Here is a 16,114-nt window from a genome sequence, read left to right as displayed (position 1 = left end):
GACACCCTTTAGCAGTCACTTCCCATTGCCCACCACCACTCTATCCCCCGGTAGCCATACTTTCCATCTGTGAATTTGCCTATTCTGGACATTTCATATAAATGAAATTATGTGTGTGGCCTTTTGTGTCTGACTTCTTCCACTTAGCATAAGGTTTTCAAAGTTCATCCACGTTGTAGCATGTATTGTTTACTTCATTCCTTTTTATGGCCAAATATTATTCCATTGTATGGATATACCACATTTTGTTCATCTGTTCATCAGTTGATGGACATCTGGGTTGTTTCCACTTATTGGATATTATGAACAATGCTGCTGTGAACATTTATGTACAAGTTTTTGTGTGACCATATGCTGTCATTTCTCTTGAATATATACCTAGGATTAAATTGCTGGGTCATATGGTAACTCTGTGTTTAATTTTTTAAGGTTCACTGTTTTCTAAAGTGGCTACACCATTTTACATTCCCATGGGCACTGTATGAAGGTTCCAGTTTCTCCATATCCTCATGTACACTTATTATTTTCCATCTTTTTTATTACAGCCATTCTAGCAGGTGTGAAGTGGTATCTCATTGTGGTTTTGATTTGCATGTCCCTAATGACTAATGATGTTGAACATCTTTTTATGTGCTTATTGGCCATTTGCATCTCTTCTTTAGAGAAATGTCTATTCAAGTTCTTTGCCCATTTTTTAATTGGGTTGTTTGTCTTAATATCGTTTGTTTTAACTGTTCTTTATATATATACTACACCTCTATCAGACATATAATTTGCAAACTTTTCTCCCAAAGATAATTCTGGATGATGTCCTTTGATGCACGAAAGTATTGGATTTTAATGAAGTCTGAGTTATCTATTTTCTCTTCTGTTGCTTATGCTTTTGAAGGAATATTTAAGAAACCACTGCCTAATCCAATGTCATAATCATAATCCACTATCATGTCATCTGTGAAAAAACATAATTTTACTTCTTTCTTTCCAACCTGATACCTTTTATTTCTTTTTCTTACATAATTGCCCAGCTAGAACCTTCAGTACAATGTTGAATAGAAGTGGCAAAACAGACATTCTTGTCTTGTTTCTAGTCTTTGGAGTAAAGTCTTCAGTCTTTCACCATTAAGTATGATGTTAGCTGTGGGATTTTTGCAAATTCCCTGTATCAGATTGAGGAAGTTCTCTTCTACTCCTAGTTTGTTGAACATTTTTACCACGAAAGGGTATTGGATTTTTTCAAATGATTTTTCTGCGTCTATTGAGATGATCATGTGGGGCTTTTTTTTCCTCATTCTATTCATATGGTGTATTACATTGATTGATTTTCATATGTTGAACAACTCTTGTGTTCTTGGAACAAATCATTCTTGGTCACGGTAAAATTCATTTTAATATGCTACGGGATTTGGTTTGCTAGTATTTTGTTGAGGATTTTTGCAACTGCATTCATAAGGAATATTGGTCTGTAGTTTTCTTTCCTTATGATATCTTTTGCCTTGGTATCAGGACAATGCTGGCCTCGTAGAATGAGTTGGCAATTGTCCCTCTTCTTCTGTTTTTAGGAATAGTTTGAGAAAGACTGGTATTATTTCTTCTTTAAAATTTTGGTAGAATTCATCTGGTCCTGGGCTTTTCTTTGTTAAAATTTTTTGATTATTGATTGTTTCTATTTATTTGTTATGATTCTCTTCAGATATTTCATTTCTTCTTGAGTCATTTTTGGTAGTTTGTGTGTTTCTAGTAATTTTTCCATTTCATCTAGTTTATCTAATTTATTGGTATACAACTGTTCATGTTCCTAGTATTCTATAATCCTTTTTACTTCTGTAAACTCAGTTGGTAGTAATGCCTCCACTTTCATTCCTGATTTTAGAATTTGAATCCTCTCTCTCCCCCCATATCTATCTCTCTCTCCTTCCCTCTCTCTCTGGCTCTCTCTCTCTCTCATCAGACTAGAACATTTGTCAATTTTCTGACCTTTTCAAAGGACCAACTTTTGATTTTGTTTATTTTCTCTATTGTTTTTCTATTTCATTTATCTCTGCTCTAACCTTTTTTATTTCTTTTCTTCCATTTGCTTTGCTCTTCTTTTTCCTAGTTTATTAGAGGGGAAAGTTAGGTTGTTGGTTTGAGACCTTTCGTCTTTTTAATGTAGGCAATTACAGTTATAAATTTCCCTCTGAGCACTGCTTTCACTGTATCTCATAAGTTTTGGTATGCTATGTTTTCGTTTTTGTTCACCTCAAGTATTTTCTAATCACTCCCCTGATTTCTTCTTTGACCTACTGATTATTTAGGAGAGTGTTGTTTAATTTCCATATATTTGTGGATTTTTCCAAATTTCCTTCTGTTATTGGTTTCTAGTTTCATTGCATTTTGGTTGGAGAACATACTTTGTATGATTTCAGTCTTTTAAAATTTATGGAAATTTATTTTTTTAGCAAGATAATTATTGAATGTTTTACCATTCAATAATTTTCTTTTTAGTTAAGCTGAGGTTTAACTGTTCATTGAGTTCCTATTTCCAATTATTTATTTTACATTTGAGAAATGAATGCAATATTTGTTTTTCAAATTTGCTTAATTATTTCCATAGTGTATTGTTCCTATGTAAATGTGTTCTTTTTTATATTTAACATATTAAGTATACTTACTATGTATTCTATATCTGATACTTCCAATATCAGTGTCTTTTCAAGTCTAGTTCTGCTACTGTCATTTCTGCTGCTTCTCACTCTTGGTGACTTGTTTCTCATTGTTTTATTATGTTTGCATTATGATCTTTTGTTTGACTGATCTTAATCTGTGGGAATCAGGAACCAAGCTCTCAGTCTGGTAGAAGCCAATGCCTAAAAACAAGCTAGGCATTCTCTCTCTCAAAAAAAAAAAAAAAAAAAAAAGTGGCTAATGCTCAACAATTGCTGATATTTTTTACTACAGAAAGCCAGTGGTCACTTCTTTTTGTCATTGGGATTTACAAGGTGCCAAACTCTACTTACAGTAATTACTGACACCACCACATTATGTTTTTATTAGAGACACAGAAACCAAAGGACCAACCAGTTCATTTTGGAGTAGATTTTCCCAAAGCAGACCCCATTCAAAGACAGCAATGTTTATTAGTTCCTCTAAATATGAACTTCAGCAAGAGTCCCATAAAAGGGATATACTAGCATCAGAATCCAATTAGCCTATTCACTTGTTGAAGGGGGAAGACATAGAAGTTTTCCCTGAGATTTGGTGAGACTATTTCAAAAACACCAGCCCTGAGGAACTTCCACTGGCTGTAAGGCTCTAGATCCCAGGTGACTCCCAGTAAAATAATTTTCACTGATGTTTCATGGTTATTATGACATTATTTTAGTGGGCTAACTGCGTTTCTACTCCTAGAAGATCCAATTACCTGTGAATAGGATTGTGACAAATTGTAGACGACTATACGTATCCCCTAGTCAACGGTGTCAATCAGCTGTTCCTTCCAGGTGAAGGCAAACTGCTTTAATTAGTGTGGACGTGCAGGGACCAAGGAAAATGCATGATCCGTATCTATGCTATATGCCGTTTCCCTGCTAAAGTGCTTTAAAAAACAATGGAAGCTCTGGAGGTGGCTGGCCATTAGTCCAACTCTCATACTTACGGTTTAGGAACCAGGGTGGGCGGCCTTTTCATTCTGCCATCGGACTCAGCATAGTCCACACCCAATCATGAATTGCTGATTTATATGATTGTTTTTCGCTTAATTACAATTTTATACTTTCTCCATCCCCTGTTATATGTGCATCCTGTGTAATGCAAGAAAATCTGCTACTATTAGGAGTGCTAAATACCTATCTTGCTGATTTTTTTTTTTAAGGTTTGCATTTTTTTTTTTTAATTTATTTATTTATGGCTGTGTTCGGTCTTCGTTTCTGTGCGAGGGCTTTCTCTAGTTGCGGCGAGCGGGGGCCACTCTTCATCGCGGTGCACGGGCCTCTCATTATCGCGGCCTCTCTTGTTGCGGAGCACAGGCTCCAGACGCGCAGGCTCAGTAATTATGGCTCAGGGGCCCAGTTGCTCCTCGGCATGTGGGATCTTCCCAGACTAGGGCTCGAACCCGTGTCTCCTGCATTGGCAGGCAGACTCTCAACCACTGCGCTACCAGGGAAGCCCTATCTTGCTGATTTTTATGTACACATTTAAGCTTAATATGTAGTTAGCAGCTAGAGAGCCACTGCAGAAACTGGAATGATCCAAAGAGATCCCATTTGGACATGGGCATGAACATTAAAAACATTAATTTTTTATATCAACAAATTGAGAAATGCAGCAACAGCTACTCACCTTGTCTTTGTTCTTCACCTCCTAGATTTTTATGCAAATATGCGATGAATGCAAGTTGTTTCTCTTTATTGTTATCATATGTCCTTTTCTTGTTTCTCCTTATCCATAGCAGGCAAATTGTATTGTCATTAATTTTTCTTTTGTCACAAGCATTATTATTGTTGACTTTTTCCTCCTTTAAAAGAACAAACCACAGGAAGGGAATAAAACAATAGAGTATACTATAGTTGCTAATTTTACAGACACCCAAGTAGCCTAGATCAAGCCAGTAATGAAAAAATAATTTCTGGCATTGCATATACATTTTTAGAGATTATTAGATATTACCATAATTGAACACTATCCTCAAATTCCCCAAAGAAACATTTTAAAGCCAAATAAGAACATCAGAAAAAACAACCAGCTGCTGTCACAGAAATCATTATGGGTAACCAACATAAATGTGTACATATGTACACTAATAGACATGAACAGAAATGTTCTTATCAGCATTATTCATGAGTCCAAAACCAGAAACAACCCAAACATCCATCAATAGGAAATGGATGATAAATGTGGTATATTCCCACAGTGGTGTGACAGTCAACCTATTCATACCTTTATGTAGCATACTCCTACATTGTACCAGGGTTGGTCTGTGTAAAGTGATGTGACTTGCAAAGCTAGGTTATAAAAGATATCCCACCTCCGCCTGGCTTTCTTGGATCAGTCACTCTGGGGGAAGCCAGTCAAGGCTTCAGATGAATGCAGCCACATTCAACATCCTGGCTGCAACTTATGAGGGATTCTGAGTCAGAACCACCTGCCAAACCACTCCCAAATTCCTGACCCACAGAAACCATGATCAATAATGCGTTTATTGCTGTCTAAGCTTTGGGGCAATTTGTCACACAGGAATAGATAACTAACACAAATGGTAAACTATATAGCAGAAGTCAGCAAACTTTGGCTCCTGGGCCAAATCTAGCCTATGGCCTATTTCCGTATGGCCCATTTCTGTATGGCCCTTGAGCTTAGAAGAGTTTTTATTTTTAATACTTTTAAAATATTGTACAAATAAAAAGAAACAGAAGAATATGCAACACAGACTGTATGTAGCCTCAAAACCTAAAATAATTACTGTCTGGACAGTAATTAAAGAAAATGTTTGCTGACCCTGGTATACAACAATGATAATGACCTACTATTATACACAGCATAGACGAATGTCACAGACATAATGTTGAGTGAAAGAAGCCAACACAAAAGAATATATACTATATGGTTCCATTTAAATAAAATTCAAGAACAGGCAAACTAATTAATGGTGTATGAAGTCAAGATAGTAGTTTAATTTGAGGAGGGAAGAAGAGAGATGGTGATAGAGAGAGGGCATGAAGGGGCTTCTGAGGCACTGGTGATATGCTTTTCTTGATCTGGGTAGTGTATTCACTTTGTGACAATTCATTAAGCTCTATTTTTATGGTTATTGTGTTTTTCTATATGTATGTTGCATTTCCATTAAAAAATTTTTTTGGAAAAATCATTTCAGAGTTAAAATTGGACAATTTCTGGAAGTCCAGAAATTTCTAGTAAACAGTCATAGAATCATTTAAATTATAATTGGGGGCTCCATTCCTTCCAGAAGGAGAGAATTCATCAGCAGTATTAAAGCAGTACTGCAGAAGGGAGTCAGTTACAGTGCTTGAGAGTGTGCCCTCTGGAGTCAATCTGCCAGGTTTCAAGAACTAATTCTACTGCTGAACAGGCCTGTGACCTTGCGGAAGTTACTCTGCCTCACCATGCCTCATTTTCTTCATCAGGAAGGTGGAGATGAAAACAGTGCCTACCTCATAGGGTTGTCTTAAGGAATAGATAGTGTAATCCTTGGAACTCACTGTATCAGTTACCTATTGCTGTGTAGTAAGCCATCTCAAAACTTAAAATAGCATCTATTTTTGTTTTCTCACAATTCTAGAGGTCAGGAATTTAGGTGAAGCTTAGCAGATATATTAATCTGGGTTCTCCAGAGAAACAGAATCAAAAACCAATAGGATACATATGTATATATATATTTTTTTTTACATATATTTTATAGATAGATAGAATATATAGTATATATAGATATGTAATAAGATCTATATCTATATAGATTTAGATATATGATTTATACCTATATATGTGTACCTATAGAAACCATGAGCCATCTATATATCTGCTTCTAAATATAATATATAATATATATTAAAATCATGTGAGCCAATTCCTTATAGATATAGATAGAGATACAAATATAGATATATAGATAGATAATAAGGAATTGGCTCATACAGTTTTGGAGGCTGAAAAGTCCCCAGATCTGTAGTGCACAAGCTGGAGACCCAGGAGAGCGGATGGCATAGTTCCAGCCTGAGTCTGAAGGCCTGAGAACTAGGTAGAGCCAACGGTATAAATTCCAGTCCAAGTCTGAGTCCAAAGGCAGGAGAATATTGATGTCCCAGCTCAAAGACAGGCAGAGAGAATTCTCTCTTACCCCACCTTTTTGTTCTATTCAGGCCTTCAAGAGATTGGATGAGGCCCACCCACACTGGGGAGGGCAATCTGCTTTATTCAGTCTAGTCTACCAATTCGAATGTTAATCTCATTCAGAAACCCTCACAGATACACGCAGAATAATGTTGGACCAAATATCTGGGCATCCTGTGGCCTAGTCAAGTGGATACATAAAATGAACCATCCCAGCAGGGCTGGATCATCTGCACCCAATGTGGTTCATTTAGGACTGGAGGATCCAAAATGGATCCAAAATGACCCCACCTACATGTTTGAGGAAGGACTTGTGGCTGGCTGTTCTCCACGTGGCCACTCTCTCCAGCAGGATGACATGGTCTTCTTTACTTGGAGGTTGGGTTCCTAGAGAAAAAGAGGAAGTTAAAGGATCTCTTAAGCCAGAGCTCAAAATTCCTAAAACCCCATTCCACGACATTCTGTTGATCAAAGCAAGTCCCAGGCCAACCCAGGTTCAAGGAGGGAGGAAATAAGAAACTCTACATCTGGGAGTGGGAAGAGTGGTAGGCCTGTGCCGGGATGGGGAGAGTTGTGGTGGCTGTTTTCGCAGACAGCCAGCCCTTTGGCCACCAGAGTACATATCCTTCCCAGTTGCATGCCAGACCCCAAGGTTTAGTCTGCCCAAATCACTATCATCTCTTCTTGAACTACTGCATCAGCGCCCTCTTTTCTTGCCCCACCCTAGAATGTTCTCCACACAGTAGCCAGAATGATCTTGTTAAAATGTAAATCAGATCATATCACTCCAGTGGGGTCCCATCATGCTTGTAATAAAGTCCAAATTCTATGCCATAATCTGGCTCCCAGTAACCTCTCCACCCATGTCTCCTTCAGTTCTTTCCTTGTCCGTTCTATTCCAGCAACCCTGGCTTTCTTGCTGTTTTGCGAACACCCCAGGCTCATTCCGGCCTCTGGGCTTTTCCATTAGATGTCCCTTCCCTCAGAGTGCTCTTCCCCCAGATCTCACATGGCTGGCCTTTTCACATCACTCAGATCACTGCTCAAATGTTGCCTCAGAGAGATCTTCCCTGACCATCACCATCCTCCTCAAAAGCAGTACCCTCATCCCACCCCGAGCACCCTTTTCCTGATGCACCTTTATTTTCCTTCATAGCAACCCCTAGAATTACCTGTTTTCTTATTCATGGTCTCTCATCCTCACTAGAACATAACCTCCACGAGAGCATGGACTTTGTTCTCCCAAACACATATAACAGTGCCTTGCACTCAATACATATGTGTTGAGTAAATGAAAGACCCTGGGATCAACCGTGGCAAGAACAACGGCAAGCAAACCCAGCGAGGTCGACAGCACCATCCTGCCCTGGCCCGTACACCTCGACTCTGTACTCTAACCCCATCACTGGTTTCCACGGTTACACTTTGGTGTCTCAGGAAAGGGAACTTGCAACAGAAGAGGACAAGTTGGAGACAAGTGATGTGGGCAGCTGTGAGATGCATTTGGAGAAGACTCTAACTGGCCCTCATTCTGTATCCTGTGGCCAATGCCGACAGTCTCAGGATGACAGATCACCCATTTGTCCTTTTTCTAATTAATTTTTTATTGAAGTATAGTTGATTTACGATGTTGTGTTAGTTTCAGGTGTACAGCAAAGTGAATCAGCCATACACATACATATATCCACTCTCTTCTAGACTCCATCCCACGTAGGTCATTACAGAGCACCGAATAGAGTTCCCTGTGCTATATAGTAGGTTCCTATTAGTTATCGATTTTATATAGAGTCGTGTGTATATATCAATCCCAGTCACCCAGTTTATCCCCTCCTTTCCCCCTTGGTAACCATAAGTTTGTTTTCTACATCTGTGACTCAATTTCTGTTTTGTAAATAAGTTCATTTGTACCATTTTTTAAGATTCCACATATAAGCAGTATCATATGATATTTGTCTTTCTCTGTCTGACTTATATGTAGTTATATGTATACTATATGTACCACCTTTCTGCCAGAGACCTCTTGGTATGTCCGACGGCAGTGAGGAAATAGGGAGAGGTGAGCACATGAGGCAAGAAAGAGAAGAAACGGATATTATTGTGTCCCTACTACGTGCTGAGCAGTTTCACATGTATTATCTCATTCAGCTCTTAAAACAACAGATATCGCTCTGCAGTTCACGGATACGGAAACAGGACAGCGAGGTGGGTAGGCATTGTCTGCTGATGCCGAGTGGGTGTGCCAGCAGGAGGTTTGCTTCAGTAGATACCCCAGCTTCTCTTCTTCTCTGCCTGTCACCGTGAAAAGCCTAGCATGCGTCCTGTGATGATGATCCATCCTGGTGCAGAGTTGCTGAGATGTTTGCCCTTCCCCACAGTGGTGTCCTGTGGCCATCCGGGCTCCCCGCCCCATTCCCAGATGTCCGGGGACAACTATACCGCGGGGGCGGTCGTGCGTTACAGCTGCACCAGCAAGCGGACTCTAGTGGGAAATGCCACCCGAATGTGTGGGCTGGACGGACACTGGACTGGCTCCCTCCCCCACTGCTCAGGTAGGGGCTCTGGTGTGGGAGGAGGGGGTCCAATGGAACACCTGGCTGGGAGGCGAGCGAGCTCCCGAGGGTGTGAGTGTGACAGATGGACGGGAGGGAAGCAGACCTTTTGAACCCTCATCGCATCCCTCCCAGGCAGAGAGCATGGCTATCAGAGGTCCCAACTGGACTTCAGCCCTTGGTGGTCTGAGCCCAGCTTCATGCCCTTAGTCAGCGCTGGCCAAGCCCATACAGCCAAGACATTGCAAAACTAGTGAAGACGCAGTTTGTGAGGTCACGCTATGGCCAGAGTCCTGTCCAGACACTTATTACCATGAGGTCCCAGGAATAGTCCAAGCCTTTCTGTTGTTCGGCCCAGGTCCAAACCCCCTCCTGTGTTCTCTTCTCCCCTGTTTGGGACTCCTGGGCCCCAGCCTGCTTCCCTTTCTGTATCACCGCCTCTCCCATTTGTCCTGTGTCCTGACTGCCCAGTAAGTACAGTTGTTCCCTTTAGTACTAACACACCAGTCCCCAGACGTTTCCTATGAATGAGTTTGTCTTCCTGTTAATCGCTATGGGGACACAGAGAGATGTTATCAACAGAGCAAATGTAGGGAACTGCCAAAGCTCCCGTGTCCATATTTCCAGATGTTCATCTGTAATGTCATAAAAGAACAAAATATTTGAAACTGAATTGTCCCACCAACGAAGAAACCACTAAGCAAAAAAGTTAGCACCCCACAGCTTTCTTTTCTTTGGGGTGAGCCTGCCTGGCCCCAAGAAGGGAGGCCACATGGGATGTTGCCCACAAGAGGGCAGCTGTTCATGTAGCCTGATGTTCCTCAGGGGACCTACCGTGGCACTGAAATTAACCCCTATGCCTTCCCATGCCAGATGCCCTCTAGAGGTAAGGATCCTGACCTCCTCCTAATATAGAAGCCTTCTCCTCAAAGTGGGACCTCACCCACAAGATGTGCAGCTGCTCTGGCAGTTTGAAGTTCCCAGATAAGCCTGTCTTCCAAAATTTAGGGCACTGCCAGAATACCCACCAGATATTAGTTAGGGCTCCTAAGAAAGGAGAAATTCCCGAAGCGCTGGCTGCTGTTTCAAAGGGCTGTGGGCTGCCCAGGACGATCCCAGACACATCACTCTGTTAACACCCAAGACTTCGGCCTCTCACCCTTATTAATCTCATTAATCACCCAGTTCAAGAACTGGCAGGACTATGTATGAGCCACTGGGACTCCTTTAGCCTGTTAGCTGGGCCCCAGACTCCTGTCTGTTTGGACTTCTATTGAGAGTGTCTTGGGGAGGCTGGCATGGGGACGACAAGGATCATGTATATTGAGGCCTCCAGAGTCGTCCACAGAGCAAGTTCCAGGAGGAAGAAGTATTCCACAGAAGAAAGGCATGCATTTCGCATCCAAATGCCCATCCAAGCATGCATTTGCCCCAGTGTCTTTGGTGAACGGTCCCTTCTGCATAAAGTCCTCCCTCTAGACGATTCTCTAGGACATGGGACTAATGGTGTTCTTAAGGTCTGTTTTATGTATTCGGGGATCTTTGTTCTCCATGGGAAAAGGAAGTACAAGATAGGGGAGGAAGAAATCAGAAAGAAAGGCTTCAGTGTCTCCTACCCATTAGCATATGTAACCCAACCACACAGTGAGTCTCCTGGCCCAAAAGCACAGAATCCAAAGTCTTTTCTCCCAAACTGTAATTTTCCTTCTCTGAAGTTGTTTTTGCAAAGGCTGGGAAATGACATACTGGAAATATTACAGAAACAATTCTTATAGATAACGAAGCTAGAAAACCTCTAAAACCTTTTCAACCCTGAGATTTCATAATTTTGTGACTACCTAAGTCCTGGTTCTGCATGTGGAAGAAGGGACTCTTCCTTGGCCACATCAAAGGTCAAGGGGAGACTAGAAACAAGCTGACACCTTGGGAACATGAAAAAGTAAGAAGCAGAAAAGAACCTTCAGAAGACATGGACCTCACTCATTAGGGGATGTGTTGCGTTAAGCTGTTTGATCCCCAATCCTGAATATTCTGAAGAATAGTTTGCAAACTTACTTCTCCCGTGTCTTCCTCAAGGATGACAGACACTTAGGAGAACAGTGTCATGGACAGAGCTTTCCTGGAGACCTCTGAGGACAGGAGTAGAAGGGATTCCATAAATACTAAGGCTGAGGAATGAATGAATCTTAAATACCTTAGATAAGAAAGTGAAGGTGGAAAAAATAGGTGATTAGGAAGTAACGCTAGATCTGTACTAGTGAGTGGGATATAATTCCACCGGTGATACAGATATCATCTTTTGCAACATCATCTCCTGTCAGTCTTAAAAGATACACGTTCAGGAGTTCCAGGGTCAGATTTTCAAACCTCATTCTGTACAGTCAGTGCACCCAGATGATGCATAACAGAAGTCATAAGTCCCTGGGCCATAAAGGACATGCAGAGATCTCTGGCATTTGAGACACACTTCAGGAAGTTCATTGCCTACCTCTGCAGTGTCATCATCTTGCTGATGTACCTCTTCAGTAAAGAGTCAATAGTTGCCACCTGCCCCCATGGTGCAGTATTCTGTCCCAGACCTCCTTATATCGTTGAAACAGAGGCCAAACACTGCAGTGGGGACTGTTCTGTCCGATCATGCCCAGGACCCGGGAGTCCACCCTCAGGCCTGTTGTGTAATAGTGCTGGCTTCAGCCGAGGCCAGCTAGCCAGTGAGGGAGAGAGAGCGACTCACCATCAGGGCTGCCTTCAAGGGGACCCTGTACTGCCTGTTGCATGAGCTACATCCTGGAAAACGTCAAAAGCTAAGAAAACCTGGCCAAATGTGATAGGCTTTCTTTTTTCAAGTGTTTGAGTTGAAGGCTGAATGAATCCCCCTTCCACGGTAAGGAGCAGAGTGGGGAACATGGGGTTATATAGTATTCTCATATTCTGAGGCTAGACTGGAAAAGGAAATAATCCCAAAACTGAGAGGAAGATACATCAACAGTGGATGGTGGGGTACACATGGCTTAAGCCACTTGTGGTCAAGACGTTACTATCGATGCCTACACACGTGGATTCACGAGGAGGTGCATTCCACTTCAATGGGAAACTTTATCTTCTCATGGAGTTGCCATTTATTCCTTCATTTTCTTCCTCCTTCCTCAAGCTTACCACGGCCTAGTCTGATCCAGTGGTGTCTCCCGTGCATCTCCGTATTCTGAGATGCGCTGGTTCCCACAGGCACTAGATCATGTAGCTTTGTCTCCTGTTCTCCACCCTCCCCCACCTCTTGGGTCCTTAAAACTCTCCTGGGTTGGGTTTGCACAATAAGCCAGATAAATGCAGAAATGTGGCAGGAGGCATGGGGCAAAGAAAGGAGGACATGAGGGATCTAAGATATCTAATCTAGAGCTCACCCGTATTGCATCATTTGTGAATAGGAAATCCTCGATTAAAGGCCCAGGATCAAGATTCAAGCTGGGCTGTTGAGCAGAAACTCTGCTAAAAAGTTTGAACTTTTTTCTCTCAGCAGTGGGAAGCCAGTGGAGATAATTCAGCAGGAAAGAACCAAAATCAGATGGTTGTGGTTGTTCATTGCTAAGATTTAAGGATAAAGTGAAGATAGACTAGAGGGAGAGTTTGAGAGGAAGGGACATTAGTTAGGAGGCTCCTGCAATGTAGTTCAGGAGAGAGACGTTGAGCATCTGAGCTAAGACAGTGGAACTGGGAATGGAGAGGGTACCAGACCAGCAGATGGTGGAGAAGAGGTGAAAGGGAGAAGGCCAGCTTGGCCCACGGGCATCCCACGCTGGCACAAGCCAAAGAACAAAGGCATGACTTCCTCCACAAAGCTCTCCCTCTACCTTCTTTCTTCCCTTGCCTCGTGGTCCCCGGGGACCCACACATGACCTCAGACCTCTGTGTCCTTTGACCACTGAGCACTAAGGCAGGAGCCTGTCCTGGTGACTCAGGCTACACACACGGTCAGTTTCACCGCCCTCATTCTTAGGGCCCACTGCCCTTCCTTAGCATCAGCCCAGCATCTTTCTGTCTCCCAGTCCTCCACTCCCTTTCCTGCCATGCTAAAAACAACGGGGTTTTTTGGTTCTGGTCCGTAGGAACCAGCATGGGAATCTGTGGTGACCCTGGCATCCCAGCCCATGGCATCCGTTTGGGAGATAGCTTTGCCCCGGGCAGCCTGATGCGCTTCAGCTGTGAAGCTGGCCACGCGCTCCGGGGATCTTCAGAGCGAACTTGTCAAGCCAACGGCTCGTGGAGCGGCACGCAGCCTGAGTGTGGAGGTAATGTATGTGACCGTTCTGCTTCTCCCCTCTGCCGGCCCCAGGATCTTCCCCCGTTTTCCTGCTCCCTAGCGCCTGCCCTCACATGCACAGATAAAATCCAGGGCCCCATTTGAACCCTTGGCATGGTGAATAGTGGGCATCAACAGAGAGTTCATGTTCATCTCATAAGTAATCCAAAGGCAAACATATTCCCCACTTACCTAAGAAGGGAAGACACCGGGATAAACTAAGTTAAGCACATTTGTGCATTTATTTCCATACAGTTTCATTCAACAACTGTGTGCCAAATACTGTAATATATGCTAGAGACACAATGGTGATGGAGACAGACCCACCTTGCCCTCTTGGAGCTTACAGTTTAAGGGAAAACACTGTGTTTAAATAGCATCCAAAGTGCCAAAAGAAATACAGATCCAGCTTTTAAAAATCCTTTAAAAGTAATATAAGCTCTTAGTGATGGTTCCTGAGGTAGGCCCAGTAGGGGAAATTCTATTTCTCCACACACTCCTAAATTTCTGGAAAAAAAACAAAACTCTTTTTTAAAACCTCTCTCCCTAAAGTCCAACTTTTTGTACCTGCTCCCCAAATTTCTCTCTCTCTCTCTCTCTCTCTCTCTCTCTCTCTCTCTCTACCCCCCCCCCCACCTCGGTCTCTCCCTCTCTCTCCCCCCCTCTCTAAAATACAACCTGCATAGCACTCTCCTAGTTAGGAAGCAGTTTAACAGTAAGAGTAAGATTGGCTGAGGTGTTGGAAGAGGAAGGACACAATATGAAATCATCATCTAGCAAGGGAGGAGTGGGAATGGAATAGGGAAATATATAATTGCCAGGCAGCACCGAGGGCTCATTAAGGTAAGAGCCATTAACGTAAAGTGACAGTAGTCAGCATTGGTCTGGGTTTTTGTTCAAACACATTTAGCTACATAGTTTCAGGCACAGGGTAGGTGAAGCATTAGGTGTAGGGTTGGGGTTTTATTAGGCAACTAAGACATTGAAAGAAAGTGGCAAGGAAGATGAGGGTATACACAAAGCAGAGATTATGATGAATCTTAGCATCTAAGCTGGGTAAGGAGGGGATGGGTTTATGAGTGGAGTAAGAGGCTGTGAAAAGGTGGTAGGAGCAGTGGATTATAGGTCCCAATCACCAGAGAACGAATTCCAGAGGGAGCGAGCTAAAGAAATAAAAGGCAGTGGTTAGAGAATGGGCTGCATGAAATTGAGATTGTGGCATAGTCCTGAAGAGCAAGGGGAGATGCTCTGGCCCATGATCCGGGGACACCAATGATAGAAATGGAGTCAGTGCCTTCGCCCACCTGTCTGTCCAAAGTCCTGCCTTTCTGGCGGTGCAAAGTTAGTTTTTATAGGGTTTCCTAGACATAGTAAGAGAGCTTTGTGGTACTGAGAGAGTGTTTTGGCAAGGGGAGAATTTAGTATATTCTCAAATATCCACTGTGACCCAGGTTCCCTTTCTTGCCACTCAGGTCCCAGGATGGAGTCAGCCATCAATGTCAGGAGTGTTCAGGGAACAGAAAGTGGGCAGCTGAGAGTTTGGACCTGGAAGCAAATATTTGTTGAGTGAGTGTATGTGTAACATGTACACAGCTCTTTGTGACTTCCCTTGACAAGCTCCCACTTATCTTTCAAGGATCTACTCAAATTCTTATCTCCAGCCCCAAAAACCTGCTCTCTTTTTAGTGCTTTTTTTCCTTCAAGTGTAGCACTTATTACATCATATTTTAATTCATCTGTTTATAGGTAGGTTCTTAAGATAGACTGGGCTCCTCAAGGGCAGGGGACGTGGCTTGGTCACCACTGCATATCCAGCACCTAAGCAGCACAAATACTTGTTGAGTGGATGGATGTTAGGGTCTATCTGTTGTGCTAATTACATAGGAATCATTTTGTAGATCTGACTCTGGGACTATGTAAATGTTGTACATACTTACAAAACAAAATTAAATGAAAGATTAGAAACAAGTACTCTCCGAATATCAAATCAAAATGGAAACAAATGAACTTAACTATGTATCAAGTTGGTGATTTAATGACCCAGAGAATTATTTCAATTGACTTGAAAAAATGAAATCTGACTATGGTACATATATCCTAAGGACAAAGAACTACAATGAAATCTTAAACTGTTTTTCGCGATCATATTGCTAGTAATAAAACTGGTATTACTATTCTAAAACTATTATGTATATAATACCATAATATATATGGATAAAACAAGTTAAAATTATTTATTGTCATTAAGAACCAAGATTTTCAACATAAAAGGGATATCATATAAAAATCAAAAATTTAAGGAAAACTCAATTCTAAACTTGGCTTGGTAATATCAGCATAAAGTCATAATGTATTTTCAATTTGAAAAGTTATTTTCCCAGTCTAAAAGTCTAGAATCAATGACCAGCTCAGTAGCAATGAGTACCCTTAATGCCCAGACTGTAGT

General features: G+C 42.0%; 1 protein-coding gene across 1 annotated transcript in view; it reads left to right on the top strand.

Moving 5' to 3' along the window:
• The window catches only part of CSMD2 (CUB and Sushi multiple domains 2), a 676,782-nt gene that overhangs the window by 631,554 nt on the left and 29,114 nt on the right, over positions 1-16,114 (top strand). Inside the window, exons 56-57 of the mRNA XM_057529595.1 lie at positions 9,198-9,371; positions 13,475-13,657. Coding sequence (XP_057385578.1) covers positions 9,198-9,371; positions 13,475-13,657 — 357 coding nt within the window. The remainder of the gene's footprint in view (positions 1-9,197; positions 9,372-13,474; positions 13,658-16,114) is intronic.

This window comes from Balaenoptera acutorostrata, chromosome 1 (genome assembly GCF_949987535.1).
Source record: "Balaenoptera acutorostrata chromosome 1, mBalAcu1.1, whole genome shotgun sequence".
In the NCBI taxonomy this organism is placed as follows: domain Eukaryota; kingdom Metazoa; phylum Chordata; class Mammalia; order Artiodactyla; family Balaenopteridae; genus Balaenoptera; species Balaenoptera acutorostrata.
This window is presented reverse-complemented; position numbering and strand designations above follow the sequence as displayed.